Source organism: Panthera pardus, unplaced genomic scaffold (assembly GCF_024362965.1).
Source record: "Panthera pardus isolate Hobbes unplaced genomic scaffold, ASM2436296v1 HiC_scaffold_2, whole genome shotgun sequence".
NCBI lineage: Eukaryota > Metazoa > Chordata > Mammalia > Carnivora > Felidae > Panthera > Panthera pardus.
Genome location: NW_026526765.1, coordinates 148,227,310 through 148,251,673, shown reverse-complemented (window position 1 = coordinate 148,251,673; position 24,364 = coordinate 148,227,310). Strand labels below are relative to the sequence as shown.

Here is a 24,364-nt window from a genome sequence, read left to right as displayed (position 1 = left end):
AGGCAGCGCGGAATCCTGGGCCTGGCGACCCAAACCGCCTCTGCTTCCTGAGGACCATCTCCCCACCCCCCCCCCCCCCCCCCCCCGCCAAAGGCGCCCCCTAGCTTCCATCATCCGTCCCAACTGCCTGCTCCAGAGGCGGCCTCTCAAGCCCAAGGCATCCCGACCTCCTGTTTCATGAGTCCCAGCCCGGCCCTGGTCCACGGTACCGAAGCCCCCCACCTGCCGCCCCAGCTCACCTTCCGCCCCGTCCCCCGGTCGCTAACACATTTTAGGGTCTCTCGCCCACCTCAGGGCCTGTGCACGCTTGGCTGCCCTGCCTGGAAAGCTCCTCTCCTCCACGGACGCAGCTAAAAAAACAATCACCTCTTTAGGGACGGTCTGCCCGGCCTGCAGGCCTTCCCCAGGTCTGGTCCCACAGGGCACCCGGACGTTTCTCTGAGAGCGCCCGTCACAACTACAATGACCACGTTGGTCGTCGCCCCCATGCCTCTGAGGCAGGGTGCCCTGAACATCCACACTGTGCCAGCTGGCAGGGACCGAGTGCTGACCGAGGAAAGTCCCTAGTGTCAGCTGTGAAAGCCAGGGGACGGGGAAGAGGGCGGCTGGGGAACAGTGAAGGGGCAGGCCTCAGAGGAGGAGACAGGCGACTTCAGCGCTGAACGCGGGGAGAAGGAGCCGTGGGGTGAGCCCCGACGGAAAGGGCGGCCGTGGGCCCAGCCGAGAGGACCCTTTTCTTCTGCAGCCCCACACCCAGGAAGCCTACCCGACCGCTGCGGCCCAGGGCTGGGCTCCACAGCCGCAGTGCGCGATCCCCTCCGACCTAGAGAGTGAATTCGGAGCCCGGTTACCGGCACTTTAATTGAAGATTAAGGATAAAGAGAGCACCCCCTCCCTTGTCCTCCCGGAAGCTCTGGCTTTTCTCCCGTTCCGTCGACCTGGCGTCCTCCATCTCAAACCCTGGGCAGCAGCGTCCGAAACGGTCCAAGGAGCGAGGCGCGCAGCGCGGCCGGGAGAAAGTGGACTAGCAGGCCGAGCGCCGCCAGCGACATCAGCAGCCAGAGCGCGCTCGCGCTCATGTACAGGGGAGCCAGCCTAAGGGCAGGGCTCAGCAGGGGCGGGGCGGAGCGACGGCGGCTCCGCCCACCTACCCTGCCGCCCAGCTCCACCCACCTCCGCCCAGCTTGGCCAGGACCCGTCTCCTGCCCAAAAGGGACCCACCTCCAGCCAGTCTCCCAGTTTCGCTGCCCGGATGGTCAAGACTCCTCCCACAAACAGCCTTTCCCCGGACCCACGTGACCTCCCCGAGCCCAGACCCTGCTCTCACCTTTGCTGCGGCGAGCGCGCGTAGCCCTGAAAGTAGCGGAGACGCGCGAAAAGGTAGACCAAACCGCACAGGGCCGCCGCACCTGGGAGAGGGGCGGGCGGGGCTAGGTGAGCCAGCTGGCGCGAGACCCTGTGGTTCCAGGGCGTACACGCCCTCCCCGAGCCCAGACCTTCGTGAAAGAAGATTCCGGCGACCCAGAGCGTGGCGAGGAACAGCGGGAAGTACTCGCTGCAGTTCACTCTGAGGTGGGGGCGGGGCGGCGTGAGGGCGCGGGCGGGGGGCCTCGGACCCTGCAGCTGTCCGGGCTCGCTCCCTTCCTGCCCCGAGCCCTCCCTCCGCGCCTCACTGGGCTCGGTAGACACGCTCGAACTCGGGCGGGCCGGTGGTGTGCGGCGGCGACACGCGGAAGGCTCTGCGTGCAGAGATCACCTGCAGGGAGAAGTAGGCTGGGGGCGAGTAGGGGCGGGAGTCAGGTCTGGCTGCCCCGAGGCCCTCAACCTCCGCCAGGTTCCCACCTTTTCTCCTTTCTACACGCTGAACTTGTCATGATTCCCCTTTAAAGCCCCCATGGAAAATAAAGTCCTCCCGAGGGGACCTCGTGCCCCCTCTCTTTCTGGGCTTGTCCTGTGTCCAAGATGTTCACGGGGAGGGCAAGGTCCCTCTTCCCCCACCCTGAGATGCGTCACAGTTACACCTGTACTAGGGAGGGGCCCTCAAGCTTAGGACTGTGTTCCTGAATCCTTTGACTTGCAAAACACAGACAAATGACCAGCTCCCACTCTCTAGACATGATCTTGGCTCTGGGGGTCCCTGAATAGGGCATGCCACCAGGGCTTGAGGGCAGAGTTGTCTGCATTCTCCCTGGTGCAGGGGAGCACACACGCTGTGGTTTACAGTTCCTGGTCCCCACCAATAGAGAGGTGGATGCAGTGGGGGGTGGGGAGGGCTCCTGACCCTACTTCCGGCCAGGATCACTCAAGCCTGGGGCCCTGTGCCTCCAAACTGTGGTGTGGTCTTCTGCTTTAGTTTCTCTGCTCAGGTGCTCTGGACTCTGCCCTAAAGTCTGACATACATCCTCTCCCCTACCCCCCAGTTGGTTGCTACTGAGACTCATCTAGTCCAACACCAGGCCTCCAGGGCTCTGCCTTCCCCTGCACCCCGCCCCCCCCCCATCCTGTTCCAGCATGGATGGATGGATCTAAGTGCACAAGGGCCCTTCTCTTGGTCTCAGGGCAGGCCCCCATCACACACACAGCTCCAGCGCTGGTTGTCTTCAGCTATCTTCCAGCAAGTCCTGTGGCGCTGGTGCGCTTGGTGTGAGGCCTTCTGAAGAAATATCCCATCCCAAGTGCACTGTGGGTGCCAAGGCTATGTGGACCATCACAGTGTAGGAGCTAGAGGGGGGTCCCATGGCTACGTGAGGAGGGGCTAAGAACCGACCTTGCCAGTGCAGCAGGAGATCCAGTCAGCCTGTCTGCTCTGGCCCTTCCAGGGTCCCTGCCCAGGCTGAGCCTTGTCCTGGCCCATACAGTGTGGGGTAATGGTGTCCCAAGTGGTAGAGATATCTAGCCTCGGAACATGTCCTGTAGGGCCAGTCTAAAAGGTCACCATGCAATTTTGGAGGGCCAGGCAGCAGGTTCCAGCCCTGTCTAGCTCTATGCCATCCCAGCATAGAGAGAATTCCTTTGAAGGCAAAGCCGGGTCCTGCTGGGACCCCCAGAAAGAGGATAGCTGGAGAGGGCAGGGACCAGCTGGACCAGGGCCACCCCAGGCCCATGGCTGACCCACTTCTGTACCCACCACCAGATCACCCTTTCATTCTGGTGCCCCCCATGCCAGATCCTGGAGCCTAACACACCTGCATGCCCCACCTGCTCCCTGAAAGCCCCTGCCCTCTTCCAGGGTTCTATATCCCATTCCCAGCCCACACAAGGCATGCCTATCTCAGTTGTCCCTCAGGGGCCTTTTTCCATTTCACTGTCCCCTCCCTTGGTCAGGCACCCATGTCAGCCTTGGTCCCTGCCCAGGGTTTCACAGTTCACCCTGCAAATACTCCTTCCACGGCTTTCCCTGTCCCTAACCAAGAACAACACAAGCGTCTCAGCCCCGGGGTATCCCAGCCTTCACTGGTGCCAGAAGAGCTTGGGCATCAGGAGTCTGGGCCAGAAGCCCTGCCTCTGCCCCGCACCCACTCTGGGCCCTCCAGCACCTCCCCGGGGCCTGGAGGGCAGAAGACAGGCTGCAGGAGTTCAGGGCCCACCCACCTCCCAAACAGGAGCCAGCGCACCTTGCAGCAGGACTCCCAGGAGGGTGACAGTGGCCAGAAGAGCCACCTCGTCCTTCATGGTGCTGGCAGGTCTGTCAGCCGGGCTGGTGTGTGGAAAGGAACTGCGGAGCTTTTATCAGCCCCTTTCCGCTGGCTCAGAGGCTGGCTCAGAGGCTGGTCGGGGAGAGGAAGACTGGCTCGATCTCCCCGCCCCTACTTAGTGGAGGGGGCACGACAGAGGGGCGTGGCCATGGCCAGCAAGAGCCCAGGAGCCTGGTCAGGCTAGGCAGACAGAAACCAGGGCCAGACAAAGCCTGGGCAGGACAGAGCAGCAGGCTGGGGACAACCCGGCCCCACCACTTCCTCCCAGGCATTCTTGCCTCTTCTATGCCTAGTCCTGTGCTGACAGAGCCCAAGCTATCCACCTGGGCACACCATAGTGTTGGGTCAACCCAGTGTCCTTCAGGCCCTGTACCCTCAGCAGGTCCTAGGTGGCTCTCCAGACCTCCCCTTGTCCTCAGTCTGGTCTCAGGAAACCAGAGGATCCTACCTGAACTAGCCCCCTCACCCCCCACACAACATGCCTACACCACTTCCTATTGATCAAGTCCTGCTTATTCTCAAATCCACCCCGCCCCCCACTCCATGCACCTTCCAAGCCCTGCCCTGCCCCAGTCATCTCTCACCTGGACACAGGTCGTGGGTTCCTCCAGAGTTCCCAGCCCTGACCCCACTCCCACCTATACACACCCACTTACCTATTTCCCTGATCACAGCCCAGGGCTCTTATATAACATGCAATTCTGACAGCAGGGCAGTCCGGGCACCCAGACCAACTGGGCACAGCTGAGTCCCTGCTCCCCTCGAGAAACCTGATGCCCGCCGGTCTCACAGCTCCCTGGGCTCCATGCACACAGGCCATCCCGAAGCCCACCTTGCTGGCCCGGAAGGATGGGTCAGCCCACCCAGGGTGGTTGAGCCCAGCATCTCCTGGGACTCACACCTCAGAACAGTCACCTGCTGTTTCTGCCTGCCCAGGGTCCCTCCTTCCTGAGGTTCCAACCCTTCCTATTGTCAGGTCCTGTGGTGTGGATATAGCTGCCTCCCACCCCTCCTGGGCTTGAGGGATGAACGTATGAGTCCAAACTGACTGTCTGAGCCAAGGCTAACACAAGATGGTGAGATGCAGTTCTGGAAACTTCCTAAGAACCTTGGGAAGGGGAACTCAAAGTGAGGAGGAAGATTTCTGAGGGCCATTTATGGCTACTGGCCAACCTGAGGAAGACAGAGCTAACGCAAGGCCACGCTTTGAGGAGAAAGGTGGCCAGTGTCCTAGAGCCTCCTGGGACCACCTTGCCTGGGACCCCCCCCCCATCCCCCCCACCTCCCACTCCCCCACCACCCCCCCACTCCCCCCACCTCCCACCCACCCCACCCCCCCTCCCAGCCCCTGGCCGTTCAGCCTTTCCGTTTTATAACACAGCCACTTCTCCTTTTGGCTCAAGCTGGTTGGAGGCGGGTTTTGGTCAGCTGTGGCACAGTCCAGACTGATACCTGAGCACAGGCAGGAGCTGGCAAGGCCACAAGCAGGCACAGGCCATGCCGTGGGATGAACAGAGCAGCTGGGTCTTTGGGGCAACTGCCACTGCTTTTAGTCTTGGGCCATTGTGATCTCCTGGCACCCTCTGCCTGGTCTTTCTGGGGGAGTCTCCATATGTCAGGGTCATATGACCTCTGGAGCTCTATCCTTGCCACCCAGCTGGCCTCCTTCCTTGCTGTCCCCAAGCCTGGATTCCAGCCCAAGAGCTTTGTTGCTTGCTGGGCTCCCCAAGAACCCCTTTTACCCTCTCATGGTCTGGCCAATGCCCAACAAATGCCCCTTGCCATCATTGCCCCCAGCAAACCAGCTGCTCCCCAGGGGCTGCAGCGGGCTCCTCAGAGGCAGGGATGGGTCTCCGTGTCTGTGCCCTGCTTTGGACCAGCTTGCCAGTCACCATGGTAGGTGCTCAATGGTGGAGAAATGACTGACAGAAGCTCAGAAAGAGACTGGAGCACAAGGGAACAGATGCCAGACGTGCCCTCGAGCTCTCTCTCTGCCTGCTCAGCACTCCTGTCCTCCCTGAAAGTGGTCCTGACCACAGCCCCCTGCTCTGGCCACCCCCCTGACCCCAGCTGGGACCCCAGGAGCAGGCAGACCATGTGCCAGTGTGTTTGCGTGAAATACGTGTGTCCGTGGCAGTCATGGCATGTGTTTCTCAGGGCCCCTGGGCTTGCTAGCATGTTGGAGTTCATCTGGGGCCTACGTGTGTGTCCGTGGGTATGCGTGCATTTCAGGGGCTTCTCTCTGCCAGACTTTCATTTCCTCTGAGGCCTAGACATCTTCCCTTCCAAGCTGATCCCCTTCCCTGACAACAGGAAGCTGAGGCAGCTTCTGAGGAAGTCCTGGGGCAGATGTCCAGGCAGTAACTGGGGTCTCCACCCCTGGAGCTCTCCCCAGATCCTGCAGTTTCCACCTCGCTCCCTCTGCCCTTGCCCAGTCTCTCAGAGCCCTGCCTAGGCTGTGCATGCTCTGGCTGACAGAGGTCCAGCCCGGGGCCCTCCAGGCAATGGGCCACCCACTCACCCTCCTGGGCAGCCCTTGTTAGACGCTCACCTCATGAAGGAACGGTAAAAGCCCCTCCCTGAGCTCCTGCAGGACATGCCTCTGCCCTCCAGCCCCTACAGGGCCCCGAGGAACCTTCTAGAAGCTGAGCTCACCAAGGATCTCTGGAGAGTGATAGAGTCAGCAGAACCATTATGTTGAGAAGAAACCACAATTTCAGAACAATAGACCACCATAAGCAGTGCAGAACTTGGACACTAAACTAAATTTAAAAAGGTGGGGAGCACGGGGCTGGCTCAGTTGGAAGAGCATGTGAATCTTGATCTCGGGGCTGCAAGTTCAAGCCCCACATTGGGTATAGAGATTACTTAAATAAACTTAAAAAACAAAAAAGATTTTGAAATGATTTTACTTACCCAAAAAGTTGCAAAAATAGTACACAGTTTCCATATACCCTTCATCTATCTCACTCTAAGGTGAAAATCTGATTTAACCATAATTCAGTTATACAAACTAGGAAATTAACCTTGACACAAACCTATCAGCCATTCTACAGGTATCATTCAAATTTCCCCCAATTCTCCCACTAAAATAGGACAGAGGACTTAAAAACATTATGCTAAGTTGTGCCCCAAACACAAAAGACCACATAGCGTATGACTCTCATTATATGAAATGTCCAGAAAAAGCAGATCAGAAGAAACAGAGAACAGATCACAGGCAGCCTGGGGGTGGAGGGGCAGATATGAGGAAGATGTTCTAGAACTGGATTATGGGGATGTTTGCACAGCTCAGTAAATTTACTCAAAGTCACTGGATTGTACACTTAAATTGGGCAAATGTTGTGGTATGGAAATTGATTCTTGAACAAGACAGGGGTTAGAGGTAGCAACAGTCAAAAATCAGTAGAATTCCGGGGCGCCTGGGTGGCTCAGTCGGTTGAGCGGCCGACTTCGGCTCAGGTCATGATCTCGCGGTCCGTGAGTTCGAGCCCCGCGTTGGGCTCTGTGCTGACAGCTCTGTGCTGACAGCTCAGAGCCTGGAGCCTGTTTCGGATTCTGTGTCTCCCTCTCTCTGACCCTCCCCCGTTCATACGCTGTCTCTCTCTGTCTCAAAAATAAATAAATGTAAAAAAAAAAAAAATTTATAAGGGGCGCCTGGGTGGCGCAGTCGGTTGAGCGTCCGACTTCAGCCAGGTCACGATCTCGCGGTCCGTGAGTTCGAGCCCCGCGTCAGGCTCTGGGCTGATGGCTCGGAGCCTGGAGCCTGTTTCCGATTCTGTGTCTCCCTCTCTCTCTGCCCCTCCCCTGTTCATGCTCTGTCTCTCTCTGTCCCAAAATTAAATAAAAAACGTTGAAAAAAAAATTAAAAAAAAAAAAATCAGTAGAATTCCCCCCAAACTTAACTACAAATAGCCTACTGTAGACCAGAAGCCTTACCCATAACATAATAACACATATTTTGCATTTTACATGTATTATACAGTATATTCTTACAATAAAGTAAGCTAGAGAAAATTAAGAAAATCGTGAGCGACCACCGGCCTGGCTCAGTCTGTAGAGCATGCGACTCTTGATCTCAGCGTTATAAATTTGAGCCCCACATTGGGTGTAGAGATTACTTAAAATCTTAAAAAAAAAAAAAAAAAAGAAAATCATAAGGAAGAGAAAAAACATTTTCAATACTGTACTGTATTTATTGAAAAAAAAAATCCACATATAAGTGGACCTGCGCAGTTCAAACCCGTGTTGCTCAAGGGGTCAACTGGACACCTCAGTAAAGCAGAGTGCGAGCAGGGGTGGGGAGAGGCAGAGAGAGAGAGGGAGACACAGAATCTGAAGCAGGCTCCAGGCTCTGAGATGTCAGCCTAGAACCCGAAGCAGGGTTTGAACTCACAGACCATGAGATCATGACCTGAGCCAAAGTGGGATGCTTAACTGAGCCACCCAGGTGCCCCTAAGCCTTCTGCACAAGAAAATACCTATGATGATAGTATGTCTTGCTCCTTTCAGCCCAACCTGCCCCCAGCCCACACTCCACCTGCAGAAACACCTCACAGATTCATGGCTCTGATCTTGGTCCTCCTCAACCTGGTGCTATTCGGGCACTGGGGCCCCTTAGGCAACCCCCTAGGACTCCTGGGACCCTTCCCTGGCTACCCTTGTCCCTTTCTGTTTTCCTGGGTTTTCTATCTACCCAGCCTTCCAGGAGTGTCTGTGAGGGGATGCCTCTGCTCCACCTTATCCCTGGCTCTGTGTGTAGTAGGTGCTCAAAAAAACATACCCATGAAGGGGCAAAGATTTCCCAGCTGGCCTGGCTGCCCTTCCGCCCCCTCCCCTTGGAAACCATTGAACTGAGAATAGGGAAACAGTGACCTGAGTAAATAGAACAGATCCCTTTAGAGGATGGGGGGGGGGGGGGGCGGGCAGGGCACTTGCCATAGTGTTGCAAGGTTTTTACAAGGACACCTGGCCTCTGCTTCAGCCAGTGGGTTCTGGGCCTGGGAACTGATTTGGGTCTGGAAATGGGCAAGGGATCATGAGTTTCCACTGGCTTGGCTAACCTAGGTTTCTGCTGATCCATTCTTTTTTTTTTTTTTTTTTTTTTTTTTTAAGTTTATTTATTTTGAGAGAGACAGAGACAGCATGAGTGGAGGATGGGCAGAGAGACAGAGAATCTCAAACAGGCTCTGAACTGGCAGGACAGAGTGCAACGTGGGGCTCAAACCAGGAAACCATGAGATCATGACCTGAGCCAAAATCAAGGGTCAGACGCTCAACCGACTGAGCTACCCACGTGTCCCTCTGCTGATCCATTCTTGATCTCTTTTGGTTATATCTGTTAAGCAGCATACCCTCGTCGGCTGCCCATCTCTCTGGTCACTAGGTCACATTCTGCACGCCATCACTCTAGACTCTGCCATTCTGATCTTGCCAACCATCATGGTAGTCATTGACACCTGGCTTGCGATAGGTGTGCCACCACCTGGCTTCTATTTTTCTTTCTTTCTTTCTTTCTTTCTTTCTTTCTTTCTTTCTTTCTTCCTTCCTTCCCTCCCTCCCTTCTTTCTCTTTCTTTCTTTCTCTTCCTTCCTTTTTCTTTCTTTTCTTTTTTTCTTCCTTCCCTCCTTTCTTTCTTTCTCTTCCTTTCTTTCTTTTTCTTTCTTCCCTCCCTCCTTTCTTTCTCTTCCTTCCTTCCTTCCTTCCTTCCTTCCTTCCTTCCTTCTCTTTCTCTTTCTTTCTTTTCTTTCTATTTCTTTCTTCCTTCCTTCCCTCCCTCCTTTCTTTCTTTCTTTCTTTCTTTCTCTTTCTTTCTTTCTTTCTTCCCTCCTTCCTTCCTTTCTTTCTCTTCCTTCCTTTCTTCCTTTCTTTCTTTTCCTTCCTTTCTTCCTTCCTTTCTTTTTTAAGAGAGAGAACGAGAGAGCTGGGGAGAGGGGCAGAGGGAGAGAGAATCTCAAGCAGGCTCCATGCTCAGTGTGGAGCCTGACTCAGGGCTCAATCCCATGACCCTGGGATCATGACCTGAGCTGAAATTGGACGCTCAACTGAGTCAACCACGCAGGTGCCCCCTGGCCTATATTATTTCTGTCTCCTTTCATCTCCATTGTTCCAAAGGCACCGGGTTCTGTCATGGCTATCACCCATCCCAGACTACAGGGGCCATGGAGGCAGGTAACAAACCCAAGTGTGTTCTGGGCCTCCCAAAAAGAGTCTTAGCCAAGTTCCATTTCACAGTGAATTAGCTGGGCCCAAGACCCCTCGGGCATCTCCCTGGCTCCTAGATGTATTATGGGACAGTCCTACTAGGCAGCTGGCATTGTGCAAAAAAGAGTTTACACAACAGGGCTGTGATCACTGTCCTTGCAAGATCAGCCCTAAGCTAACATCTGCCAACTTAGATTTTGGGAAAGTTCCCACCATTAACTGATAAGAATGGCTCACTGTGCCTAACCTGTTTAGGTTTATGTGGAACACCTACACTCCTTTTGGGAGTCTGGAATTTTGGTTCATGCTGGACAGACAGAACCTACATGCCAGCCCCCTATTAAAAACCTGGGGTGCTGGGGCACTTGGATGGCTCAGTCAGTTGAATGTCCAACTTTGGTTCAGGTCATGATCTCACGGTTTGTGAGTTTGAGCCCCACATCAGGCTCACTGCTGTCAGCACAGAGCCTGCTTTGGATCCTCTGTCCCCCTCTCTGTCTCTACCTCCCCTGCTCATGCTCTCTCTTTCAAAAATAAATATACATTAAAAAAAAAAAAAACAACCCGGGGTGCTGAGTCTCTAATGAGCTTCCTTGGTTGGCCACATTTCATGTCCTCACATCTTACTGCCGGAGGAATTAAGCATGTGGCTCCAATGACAGGGGCTCTTGGAAGCTTGTGCCTGGTTTCCCTGGTCCTCACACTGTGTGCCTTCTCCCCTTTGCTGACTTTGATCTGTATCCATTGGCTGTAATCCAGCATGGCTTACGACTGAGAGCCAGGAGCTGTACTATGAGCCCCACTGTTGCTGAGTCCTGGGGGTGCTGCCAGCACATCACGGGACCTGGGCTGGTCTTGGGGACCCTCTGATACAGGCAGATTCACACATTGGCTCCTTGGCCCATAGAGTAAGAGGTATTGGAGTAGGAAAAGCCAAGCAGAATCTCCTGAAACTGTTACCCACTCACCAAGAGAGTATGTTACAGAATAATACTGCCTCTGGGAGGAAAGACAGAGATTAGGGCCACACCGAAAGCCTTAAAGGTTGGAGGGTGGTGGTTCCTATCACCACCACCCCCAGGTTATATTCACCAGTTTGGCCCCTACAAAGAGCACATGAGTCCTGGCAGATGACAGGCACCCAGCCTGATCGCAGCCCTCACTGCAGCGGCCAGATATGGAATAGTTGAGCACGTTACACAGGAGATGATGCAGAGCCACTGGATGTGATCATTTCCATTCTCATCTGAAAAGAGGATTGGATGGGAGCACCTGGGGGCCTCAGTCAGTTAAGCCTCTGACTTCGGCTCAGGTCATGATCTCGTGGTTCGTGAGTTCGAGCCCTGTGTCAGGCTCTGTGCTGACCGCTCGGAGCCTGGAGCCTGCTTCGGGTTCTGTGTCTCCCTCTCTCTCCGCCCCTACCCCGCTTGCACTCTGTCTGTCTCAAAAATAAATTTAAAAACATTAAAAAATTTAAAAAAAGAAAATTAATCCTTTAAAAAATAAAAAAATTAAAATAAATTTTAAATTTTAAAAAATGGAAAGAGGATTGGAAGCAGTTTGGATTCACATGGGATGGACAGCATTATGCGTTTAGGCTTGCCCTGGGACTATTTTATTATATTTTATTTTTTTAATATTTATTTAATTTTGAGAGAGAGAGTGAGCACACGCAGGGGAGGGTCAGAGAGAGGAAGACACAGAATCCAAAACAGGCTCCAGGCTCTGAGCTGTCAGTACAGAGTGTGATGCGGGGCTCAAACTCACAAATTATGAGATCATGACCTGAGCCGAAGTCAGACGCTCATCCACTGAGCCACCCAGGCACCCCAACCCCAGGACCATTTTAATTGTCCCACTCTCTGTCATAATACAGTTCGGAGGAACCTTAATGCTCTGGGCATTCCCCCAAGATCACATTGGTCCAGCATATGGATGACGTCGTGTGATTGACCTGTGAACAGGAAATGCTGAGTACATCAGTGGCCTTGGTGAGACACACATTCCGAAAGGCCAGGGACTCGTCACCTCAATGAGGCTGCTAGTCAGTGGCCTATTGGAAATCCCCTCAGAAGTAAATACAGGGGCACCTGCATGGCTCAGTTGGTTGAGTGTCCGATTTCAGCTCAGGTCATGATCTCATGGTTCGTGACCTCGAGCCCCATGTCGGGCTCTCTGCTGTCAGTGTGGAGCATGCTTTGGATCCTCTGTCCCCCCTCTCTCTCTGCCCCTCCCCTGATTGTGTTCTCTCTCTCTCTATTTCTCTTAAAAATAAATAAAACATTAAAAAAAAAGTTAAAAAAAGAAGTAAATACAGGTTATTGCAGTTTGCATGAAAAAAGGAACACAAGACTTGGTAGGTCTCTCTGAGTTGGGGATGTGGCATATTCCACACTCAGGGACCCTACTGTGACACATTTATCAGATGACGCAGAAGGCTGCCAGCTGTGAAAAAGACCAAGGGCAAGGATAGGCCTTTGTAGCAGGGCCAGGTTGCAGGGTGAGCACCCCCCCTGCTTGGCCCACCAGGTCCAGCAGATCCCCTCGAGCTGGAAGTATCTGTGATAGTGAAAGAGATGTCATGTGTTTCTGGCAAGCCCCAGTAAGAGTCATGGTGCACAGCCCTCGGGTCCCGGAGCAGGGCTATGCCTTCCCCACCAGGAAATGTACATCATTCCAAAAACGAAGCAAAACTTGACCATGGGACCATGGCACACTGGGGTACCAAGTGAGTATGTGGCCAGAGCCACCTGTCACTGGTCTATGGGACTGTGGTTCTAGGGCACCCAAAAAGTCACAACAGAGGACCATCACACAAGGGAAGGGATGCTTGGTATTGGCTGAGTGGGGGGCTAGGGCACACATCAGTGTCTGCATCACCCACCACCTCGGCCCCCTCCCAGAACCTCTCCCTCAGCCACTGGCCAAAACTGGCTCAGAGAGGGGCTCCCTTTGACCAGAGGGTCCTTACAGTGGCTTCCAATGCACAGAAGCTCTTAATTTATTTTTTAATGTTTATTTATTTTTGAGAGAGAAAGAGCATGAGCAGATGAAGTACGGGGGGGGGGGGTGCGGGGACAGAGGATTGGAAGTGGGCTCCACCTTGACACCACAGAGCCCGATGTAGGGCTCAAACTCACGAACCAGGAGATCATGACCTGAACCGAAACCAAGAGTCAGACATTCATCTGACTGAGCCACCCAGGCGCCCCACAGAAGCTCTTAATTTTACTGTAAGAAGTTTATCCATGTTTCATTGTTACCTTCGTCTTGTATACTCAGGTGTCTAATCCACTGGGGGTTGGTTTGCTTATGGTGTCAGGCTGGGGTTGCATTTTTTCCCCCAAAATGCTTTTAAATCTAACTTCAGAAAATTTGAAAGAATATAAAGCGTTGTGGTATACTCTTCACTTAGGTTTCTCTCATTTTATTGTATTTGATTTATCTGTGTCTTTTCTCTCCCTCTCTCTCTCTTAACACACACACACACACACACACACACACACACACACACAGAGTAATTTGCAGACAAGATGCCCCTTTGCTCTTCAATACTTCCATGTGCATAAACATTCTCATATAGCTACAGTACAATTAGCATAATCAGGAAATTAACATTAAGACAATACCATTATCAATATATACAAATATCGAATCATTATGCTGTACACCTGAAACTAATATCATGTTATATGTCAATTATATCTCAATTAAAAAAAAGACATTCTCTTTCTCTAAAAAAAAAAAAAAAAAAAAAAGGCTCCTGGGTGGCTCAGTCGGTTAAGTGTCCGACTTCAGCTCAGGTCATGATCTCATGGTTCTTTGGGTTCAAGCCCTGCATCGGGCTCTGTGCTGACAGCTCAGAGCCTGGAGCCTGCTTCAAATTCTATGTCTCCCTCTCTCTCTGCTCCTCGCCCACTCACACTCTCTCTCTCTCTCTCTCTCAAAAATAAATAAATATTAAATACATACATACAATACAATACAATACCAGGGACCCTGGGTGGCTCAGTTGGTTAAGTGACTGACTCTTGATTTTGACTCAGGTCATGATCTCCAGGTTCATGAGATCAAGCCTTGAGTTGGGCTCTGCACTGATGGTGTGGAACTTGCTTGGTATTTTCTTTCTTTTTCTCTCTCTCTCTCTCTGCTCCTGCCCCACTTGTGCTCTCTTCTCTTCAAAATAAATAAATAAATAAACTTAAAAAAAGACAATACTGTTATCAATATATGCAAATATTGAATCATTATGCTGTATACGTGAAACTAATATCATATTATATATCAATTATACCTCAATTAAAAAAAAAAAAAAGACAATACCAGCAAGCCTGGGTGGTTCAGTCGGTTAAGCAATCAACTCTTGATTTCGGCTCACATCATGATCTCAAGTCCCACGTCAAGCTATGCAGACTTGGGATTCTCTCTCCCTCTCTTTCTGCTCCTCCCCCACTTGCTCTCTCTTCTCTCTCAAAATAAATAAACTTAAAAAAAAAGAGAGGATACCATTATCAATATACATAAATATCAAATCATTATGCTGTACACCGGAAACTAATATCATGTTATATGTCAAGTATATATCAGTTTAAAAAAAGACAATACCATAACTGAATCAACAGACTTTAACTAGATATTACCTGTCCTTATGGTGAAAGAAACTCCAGAATTCTGTGTTGTGTTCACTGTCAAGGGCATTCAGTCTCCTTTAGCCTGGAAGAGTTCTTCAGTTCACAGATCTTTGTCTTTCATGAGCACAGGCCAGTTATTTTGCAGAAGTCCACTGATTTGATTTTATCTGACATTTCAGCTGATTATAATCGATCATGTGCTTTGAGCAGGAGGGGCAGGGGAATGGCCCTGTGTTTTTCTTGATGCACTGTCAGGAGGTACGTGATATCAGTCTGTCCTGTTCCTGGAGATGGTTTTTTCTTTCAGAGATTTTAAGTAGTCTCTACACCCAACATGGGGCTTGAACTTACAACCCCAAGATCAAGAATTGCATGCTCTGCCGACTGAGCCTTGTTCCTGGAGATGTTTTAGCCGTACTGTTAACATGGTGTCTGTTGGTTTCTCTACTGTAAAGTGAGATAGATCTGTAAGAACTCTCAGCACACTGACTCCATTCAAACCCCTTGCTTTGCACTAAGGGACTCTGCCCACATTCTGCCGTGGCTTCCAGCAGCCTAAGCCACTGAAATGACTCAGCCCTTTTGAGTGCCAGTCTGGAAAAGATAAAGGCTGACAAAAGAATTCACCATTCGTTCCAGCCAGAAGATGGGCTCCTGACCTGATTCTCTTTTTCCCTCTTTCTCTGCCCCTCCCCTGCTCAGGCTCTCTCGCTCTCTCTCTCTGTCTCCCTAAAATAATCAAAAAAGAAGTGCATCATTTTGACAATGACAATGACCAACCCTCTTACCTGCTTCTGGTAATGTTTCACATCCCTGACTCTGCTGGAGTTCCCACTATGTTTTTACTTCCCTTACCTAAAGTCTGGCTTTGTTGATGTTTGACAAAAATAACTCTTTTTCCCATTGAAACTTATCTTTCTGGGTCATACTTTGAGGTTCTATAAAAAAAAATTCCCTTACTCCTCAAACGTCCACCAACTGATTTTACAACAACCATTAGTGGCTCTTACCTGAATCACTTATTGTGATGGTAGCCAAATGATTCTCTAATTCCATCGTTCTTTTTACATTTAGTAGTGAAAAAGAGCTTCCCCTTCTCCACTTTTTTACTTACTTGAATCATCGTGAATTCATAAATTCTTAAAATAAAAATAAATTCTCAGGGCTCCTGGGTGGCTCAGTTGGTTGAACTTGATTTCAGCTCAGGTCATGATCTCACAGTTCATGCAGGCTCCAAGCTGATGGTGTGGAGCCTGTTTGTGATTCTCCTCGTTTCATTCTCTCTCTCCCCTTCTCCCACTCTCTCTCTCTCTCTCTCTCTCTCTCTCTCTCTCTCTCTCCCCCCCCTCCCAAAATAGATAAATAAACTTAAAAAGAAAAGAAGGAAATCCTCAAAGGCAGGTGGAGGCATGTCCAAAGGACACAGGAGCCAGTTTGAAGGGATACCCACCGGCCAAACCTGGACAGTGTGGACATCAAAATACATAGTAACAAGGAATTATAACCCACTGAGTAAAATAAGAATTTATTTTTTTAAGTTTATTTATTTATTTTGAGACAGAGAGAGAAAGAACTCACACCTTGCTTGGTGACAAAAGTCCCTTAGTCTGTAGCAGAACTTACTTTCCTTGAGATTTGCAGCCCACTGGCCTTGAGTAAAGGACCAGAGTTTCCCAGAAGATAAGGCCTGACTATATTTGAAAAACACTTGTCACTGATGCCAGTGAGTCTGTTCAGAGTCACGTGGCCTGGGCACCTGCTTCTCCTGCACAGAGCCCACTCCCTTTTCCCAGGTTTTCCCCTTTCAAACCCTTCAGCATGGGGCCTCCCGGGGTGGCTCAGTCAGTTGAGCCTCCCACTTCGGCTCAGGTCATGATCTCACAGCTCAAGAGTCCAGGTCCCACGTTGGGCTCACTGATGTCAATGCAAAGCCCGCTTCGGATCCTCTGTCCCTTTCTCTGTCCCTCCCACACTTGCTCTCTTTCAAAAACGAATAAAACATTTAAAAAAAAAGTTTAAAAACCCTCCAGCTTTCTTTGGGCTGCTGGCTTCCTGAATAAACCCTTTCCTTTCCCGCCATAATTTGTCTCTGGGATATTGATTTTCAAGCATCGAGCAGAACCTGAGTTCGGAACGGGTTCTCTGGCCAGTATCAATATTACATGGATACAAATTTAAATATCATAGCCAAGATTCACTGAAATTCTCTACCTGATGATTTTATTTTTCTTTATTTACTTACTTTTAAAGTAATCTCTACACCCAAAGTGGGACCTGAACTCAGGACCCCAAGATTGAGAGTTGCATGCTCTGCCGATTGAGCCAGCCAGCACCCCTCATCCTGACAATCTTTTTTTTTTTTTTTTTGGTCACTATTAATATATGAAATTTATTGTCAAATTGGTTTCCATACAACACCCAGTGCTCATCCCAAAAGGTGCCCTCCTCAATACGCATCACCCACCCTCCCCTCCCTCCCACCCCCCATCAACCCTCAGTTTGTTTTCAGTTTTTAACAGTCTCTTATGCTTAGGCTCTCTCCCACTCTAACCTCTTTTTTTTTTTTTTTTCCCTTCCCCTCCCCCATGGGTTTCTGTTAAGTTTCTCAGGATCCACATAAGAGTGAAACCATATGGTATCTGTCTTTCTCTGTATGGCTTATTTCACTTAGCATCACACTCTCCAGTTCCATCCACGTTGCTACAAAAGGCCATATTTCATTCTTTCTCATTGCCACGTAGTATTCCATTGTGTATATAAACCACAATTTCTTTACCCATTCATCAGTTGATGGACATTTAGGCTCTTTCCATAATTTGGCTACTGTTGAGAGTGCTGCTATAAACATTGGGGTGCAAGTGCCCCTATGCATCAGTACTCCTGTATCCCTTGGGTAAATTCCTAGCAGTGCTATTGCTGGGTCATAGGGTAGGTCTATTTTTAATTTTCTGAGGAACCTCCACACTGCTTTCCAGAGCGGCTGCACCAATTTGCATTCCCACCAACAGTGCAAGAGGGTTCCCGTTTCTCCACATCCTCTCCAGCATCTATAGTCTCCCGATTTGTTCATTTTGGCCACTCTGACTGGCGTGAGGTGATATCTGAGTGTGGTTTTGATTTGTATTTCCCTGATAAGGAGCGACATTGAACATCTTTTCATGTGCCTGTTGGCCATCTGGATGTCTTCTTTAGAGAAGTGTCTATTCATGTTTTCTGCCCATTTCTTCACTGGGTTATTTGTTTTTCGGGTGTGGAGTTTGGTGAGCTCTTTATAGATTTTGGATACTAGCCCTTTGTCCGATATGTCATTTGCAAATATCTTTTCCCATTCCATTGGTTGCCTTTTAGTTTTGTTGGTTGTTTCCTTTGCTGTGCAGAAGCTTTTTATCTTCATAAGGTCCCAGTAATTCACTTTTGCTTTTAATTCCCTTGCCTTTGGGGATGTGTCGAGTAAGAGATTGCTACGGCTGAGGTCAGAGAGATCTTTTCCTGCTTTCTCCTCTAGGGTTTTGATGGTTTCCTGTCTCACACTCAGGTCCTTTATCCATTTTGAGTTTATTTTTGTGAATGGTGTGAGAAAGTGGTCTAGTTTCAACCTTCTGCATGTTGCTGTCCAGTTCTCCCAGCACCATTTGTTAAAGAGACTTTTTTCCATTGGATGTTCTTTCCTGCTTTGTCAAAGATGAGTTGGCCATACGTTTGTGGGTCTAGTTCTGGGGTTTCTATTCTATTCCATTGGTCTATGTGTCTGTTTTTGTGCCAATACCATGCTGTCTTGATGACAGCTTTGTAGTAGAGGCTAAAGTCTGGGATTGTGATGCCTCCTGCTTTGGTCTTCTTCAGAATTACTTTGGCTATTCGGGGCCTTTTGTGGTTCCATATGAATTTTAGGATTGCTTGTTCTAGTTTCGAGAAGAATGCTGGTGCAATTTTGTTTGGGATTGCATTGAATGTGTAGATAGCTTTGGGTAGTATTGACATTTTGACAATATTTATTCTTCCAATCCATGAGCAGGAAATGTCTTTCCATTTCTTTATATCTTCTTCAATTACTTTCATAAGCTTTCTATAGTTTTCAGCATACAGATCTTTTACATCTTTGGTTAGATTTATTCCTAGGTATTTTATGCTTCTTGGTGCAATTGTGAATAGGATCAGTTTCTTTATTTGTCTTTCTGTTGCTTCATTGTTAGTGTATAAGAATGCAACTGATTTCTGTACATTGATTTTGTATCCTGCAACTTTGCTGAATTCATGTATCAGTTCTAGCAGACTTTTGGTGGAGTCTATCGGATTTTCCATGTATAATATCATGTCATCTGCAAAAAGCGAAAGCTTGACTTCATCTTTGCCAATTTTGATGCCTTTGATTTCCTTTTGTTGTCTGATTGCTGATGCTAGAACTTCCAGCACTATGTTAAACAACAGTGGTGAGAGTGGGCATCCCTGTCGTGTTCCTGATCTCAGGGAAAAAGCTCTCAGTTTTTCCCCGTTGAGGATGATGTTAGCTGTGGGCTTTTCATAAATGGCGTTTATGATCTTTAAGTATGTTCCTTCTATCCCGACTTTCTCAAGGGTTTTTATTAAGAAAGTGTGCTGGATTTTGTCAAAGGCCTTTTCTGCATCGATTGACAGGATCATATGGTTCTTCTCTTTTTTTTTATTAATGTGATGTGTCACGTTGATTGATTTGCGAATGTTGAACCAGCCCTGCATCCCAGGAATGAATCCCACTTGATCATGGTGAATAATTCTTTTTATATGCTGTTGAATTCGATTTGCTAGTATCTTATTGAGAATTTTTGCATCCATATTCATCAGGGATATTGGCCTGTAGTTCTCTTTTTTTACTGGGTCTCTGTCTGGTTTAGGAATCAAAGTAATACTGGCTTCATAGAATGAGTCTGGAAGTTTTCCTTCCCTTTCTATTTCTTGGAATAGCTTGAGAAGGATAGGTATTATCTCTGCTTTAAACGTCTGGTAGAACTCCCCTGGGAAGCCATCTGGTCCTGGACTCTTATTTGTTGGGAGATTTTTGATAACCGATTCAATTTCTTCGCTGGTTATGGGTCTGTTCAAGCTTTCTATTTCCTCCTGATTGAGTTTTGGAAGAGTGTGGGTGTTTAGGAATTTGTCCATTTCTTCCAGGTTGTCCAATTTGTTGGCATATAATTTCTCATAGTATTCCCTGATAATTGTTTGTATCTCTGAGGGATTGGTTGTAATCATTCCATTTTCATTCATGATTTTATCTATTTGGGTCATCTCCCTTTTCTTTTTGAGAAGCCTGGCTAGAGGTTTGTCAATTTTGTTTATTTTTTCAAAAAACCAACTCTTGGTTTCGTTGATCTGCTCTACAGTCTTTTTAGATTTTATATTGTTTATTTCTGCTCTGATCTTTATTATTTCTCTTCTTCTGCTGGGTTTAGGCTGCCTTTGCTGTTCTGCTTCTATTTCCTTTAGGTGTGCTGTTAAGATTTTGTATTTGGGATTTTTCTTGTTTCTTGAGATAGGCCTGGATTGCAATGTATTTTCCTCTCAGGACTGCCTTCGCTGCATCCCAAAGCGTTTGGATTGTTGTATTTTCATTTTCGTTTCCATATATTTTTAAATTTCTTCTCTAATTGCCTGGTTGACGCACTCATTCGTTAGTAGGGTGTTCTTTAACCTCCATGCTTTTGGAGGTTTTCCAGACTTTTTCCTGTGGTTGATTTCAAGCTTCATAGCATTGTGGTCTGAAAGTATGCATGCTATAATTTCAATTCTTGTAAACTTATGAAGGGCTGTTTTGTGACCCAGTATATGATCTATCTTGGAGAATGTTGCATGTGCACTCGAGAAGAAAGTATATTCTGTTGCTTTGGGATGCAGAGTTCTAAATATATCTGTCAAGTCCATCTGATCCAATGTATCATTCAGGGCCCTTGTTTCTTTATTGACCATGTGTCTAGATGATCTATCCATTTCTGTAAGTGGGGTGTTAAAGTCCCCTGCAATTACCACATTCTTATCAATAAGGTTGCTTATGTTTATGAGTAATTGTTTCATATATTTGGGGGCTCCGGTATTCGGCGCATAGACATTTATAATTGTTAGCTCTTCCTGATGGATAGACCCTGTAATTATTATATAATGCCCTTCTTCATCTCTTGTTACAGCCTTTAATTTAAAGTCTAGTTTGTCTGATATAAGTATGGCTACTCCAGCTTTCTTTTGGCTTCCAGTAGCATGATAAATAGTTCTCCATCCCCTCACTCTCAATCTAAAGGTGTCCTCAGATCTAAAATGAGTCTCTTGTAGACAGCAAATAGATGGGTCTTGTTCTTTTATCCATTCTGATACCCTATGTCTTTTGGTTGGCGCATTTAATCCATTTACATTCAGTGTTATTATAGAAAGATATGGGTTTAGAGTCATTGTGATGTCTGTATGTTTTATGCTTGTAGTGATGTCTCTGGTACTTTGTCTCACAGGATCCCCCTTAGGATCTCTTGTAGGGCTGGTTTCGTGGTGACAAATTCCTTCAGTTTTTGTTTGTTTGGGAAGACCTTTATCTCTCCTTCTATTCTAAATGACAGACTTGCTGGATAAAGGATTCTCGGCTGCATATTTTTTCTGTTTAGCACACTGAAGATATCGTGCCAATCCTTTCTGGCCTGCCAAGTTTCAAAAGAGAGATCGGTCACGAGTCTTATAGGTCTCCCTTTATATGTGAGGGCACGTTTATCCCTTGCTGCTTTCAGAATCTTCTCTTTATCCTTGTATTTTGCCAGTTTCACTATGATATGTCGTGCAGAAGACCGATTCAAGTTACGTCTGAAGGGAGTTCTCTGTGCCTCTTGGATTTCAATGCCTTTTTCCTTCCCCAGTTCAGGGAAGTTCTCGGCTATAGTTTCTTCAAGTACCCCTTCAGCACCTTTCCCTCTCTCTTCCTCCTCTGGGATAGCAATTATGCATATATTATTTCTTTTTAGTGTATCACTTAGTTCTCTAATTTTCCCGTCATACTCCTGGATTTTTTTATCTTTCTCTCAGCTTCCTCTTTTTCCATAACTTTATCTTCTAGTTCACCTATTCTCTCCTCTGCCTCTTCAATCTGAGCTGTCGTCGTTTTCATTTTGTTTTGCATTTCGTTTAAAGCGCTTTTCAGCTCCTCGTGACTGTTCCTTAGTCCCTTGATCTCTGTAGCAAGAGATTCTCTGCTGTCCTCTATACTGTTTTCAAGCCCAGCGATTAATTTTATGACTATTATTCTAAATTCACTTTCTGTTATATTATTTAAATCCTTTTTGATCAGTTCATTAGCTGTTGTTATTTCCTGGAGATTCTTCTGAGGGGAATTCTTCCGTTTGGTCATTTTGGATAGTCCCTGGAGTGGTGAGGACCTGCAGGGCACTTCCCCTGTGCTGTGGTGTAAAACTGGAGTTGGTGGGCGGGGCCGCAGTCAGACCTGATGTCTGCCCCCAGCCCACCGCTGGGGCCACAGTCAGACTGGTGTGTGCCTTCTCTTCCCCTCTCCTAGGGGCGGGATTCACTGTGGGGTGGCGTGGCCCATTTGGGCTACTTGCACACTGCCAGGCTTGTGGTGCTGGGGATCTGGCGTATTAGCTGGGGTGGGTAGGCAAGGTGCACGGGGGCAGGAGGGGCAGGCTTAGCTCGCTTCTCCTTAGGTGATCCACTTCAGGAGGGACCCTGTGGCAGCGGGAGGGAGTCAGATCCGCTGCTGGAGGGGTGGCTCCGCAGAAGCACAGAGTTGGGTGTTTGCGCGGAGCAAGCAAGTTCCCGGCAGGAACTGGTTATTTTGGGATTTTGGCTGGGGGATGGAGGGGGGGAGATGGCGCTGACCAGCGCCTTTGTTCCCCACCAAACTGAGCTCTGTTGTCCGGGGGCTCAGCAACTCTCCCTCCCTTTGTCCTCCGCCTTCCCGCTTTCTGAGCAGAGCTGTTAACTTACGACCTCCCAGACGCTAAGTCGTGCTTGCTGTCGGAACACAGTCCGGCCGGCCCCTCCGCTTTTGCCAGCCAGACTCGGGGGCTCTGCTTGGCCGGCGAGCCGCCCCTCCGCTCCAGCTCCCTCCCGCCAGTCCGTGGAGCGCGCACCGCCTCGCCGTACTTCCTACCCTCTTCCGTGGGCCTCTCGTCTGCGCTTGGCTCCGGAGACTCTGTTCTGCTAATCCTCTGGTGGTTTTCTGGGTTAGTTAGGCAGGTATAGGTGGAATCTAAGTGATCAGCAGGACGCGCGGTGAGCCCAGCGTCCTCCTACGCTGCCATCTTCTTCTTTTTTTTTTTTTTTTTAATGTTTATTTACAGGCTCCAGGCTGTGAGCTGTCTGCACAGAGCCCCACCCGGGGCTGGAACCTGGAAACACGGAGATCAGGACCTGAGCCGGAGTCTGGTGCTCAACCGAGCCACCCAGGCGCCCCTCCCCCTCTACCGAACACTCTTAAAATAGCTTAAAATCAGATAGAAGGAAAAACCCCGCAACAATGAAATTGCTCATTTCCAGAAGCCCCATGAATCGTGGTAGACCACAGTGGCGGGAAACAGCCGTTTTCATTCCCTCATGCTCTTCCGAGAGAGAGGAGGGCGGGCCTTCAAGGGACCATTTTGGGGACCAGAAAGAAGTCTCTGAAACGCTGATAAACTTACCTTCTCAACAAAACACTTAAACGCAAAGCCTCCTGTTTGCATTGAGCGAGTTGCTCAGAAACAGGATTTGGGGATTGGGCTCCAGAACGTGCATGGCTTGTGGGAGAAGTCCGGGTAGAAAGCAGGGCAGGGCGGCCAGCTGAGCTGTGATGTGGCTGCTGCCCGGCTGCCAAGGGGCCCTGCAGCTGGGCCGGCCCACTGGGTGGCCCCGAACTGGGGAGGCAGGTCAGGCCTCGGCACCCCCAAAGCGATCAGGCATTGAGAGCGGGCGGCCCTGCGTAGGGTACGTTAGGTGGAGCTGCGAAGCTCCCTAGTCAACGCCAGTCCCAGGGAGAATCCCTCTGGCTTCGGCCCGCAGCGCTGGGGGCGCACCACAGCGACACCTAGAGTCCGCACCTTGCACCACTCATCCTCTTTATTTTTTTTATTTTAAATGTTTATTTTCAAGATTGAGTACGAGCATGGGAGGGGCAAAGAGAGGGGGACAGAGGATCCCAAGCGGGTTCCACGCTCTCAGCAGCGAACCCAGTGCGAGGCTGGTACTCACCAACCCTGAGCTCATGACCTGCATCACCCAGGCGCCCCTTTGGGCCCTCTTTATACAGTAAGTTCAGTCCCCCAGCAAGTGGCACCTTAAGACTCAGGACTCGTTTCCTGGGGAAATTTAAAATAAGGTTAGTGGGCGGGGCGCCTGGGTGGCTCAGTGGGTTGAGCATGGGACTCTTCATCTCAGCTCAGGTTATGATCTCATGGTTCGTGGGTTCAAGCCCCATGTTGGGCTCTGCACTGATATCTCGGAACCTGATTGGGATTCTCTCTCTCTTTCCCTCTCTCTACCCCTCCCCTCCTCTCTCTCTCTCTCAAAATAAATAAACTTAAGAAAAAAAGGCTGGTGGAACACACGACAGCTGGTTTCAGGCTTCATCACCTCCGTCTTCTACCACCCAGTCTAGATTGCCCTCACCCTCAGCTAGCACTTCAGCTTACCTGGAGGGGTCACCAAGACCTACCCAGACCCATATACCTGGAAGGGTCTGAGCCCCTGGTCATCCAGCACTATCAATGCATGGTGGCTGCACCTGTCCACTCACCACCAAAATCATACCAAGAGACACAGCATGGGGTCAGCGGGGTGGAATGCACTCTGCCTCCCCAGTGTGGAACCTCACCCTCCTCCCTTAATGGT

At 49.5% G+C, this 24,364-nt stretch overlaps 1 protein-coding gene across 2 annotated transcripts; it reads right to left on the bottom strand.

Annotated features, from left to right (window-relative positions):
• Window positions 1–842: 842 nt before the first annotated feature.
• Window positions 843–23,466, bottom strand: LTC4S (leukotriene C4 synthase). Of its 2 annotated transcripts, XM_019469689.2 has the most exons (6): window positions 23,179–23,466; window positions 14,540–14,977; window positions 1,674–1,773; window positions 1,497–1,567; window positions 1,328–1,409; window positions 843–1,095 (listed from the first exon to the last, which is right to left on the bottom strand). In XM_019469689.2, the coding sequence occupies exons 2-6, from the start codon at window positions 14,595–14,597 to the stop codon at window positions 954–956; spliced, it is 453 nt and encodes a 150-aa protein (XP_019325234.2). In that variant the 5' UTR covers window positions 14,598–14,977; window positions 23,179–23,466; the 3' UTR covers window positions 843–953. The 2 variants fall into 2 exon arrangements, with proteins under 2 accessions (XP_019325234.2, XP_019325233.2); XM_019469688.2 differs by lacking the exons at window positions 14,540–14,977; window positions 23,179–23,466 and adding an exon at window positions 3,615–4,127.
• Between the last annotated feature and the right edge of the window lie 898 nt (window positions 23,467–24,364).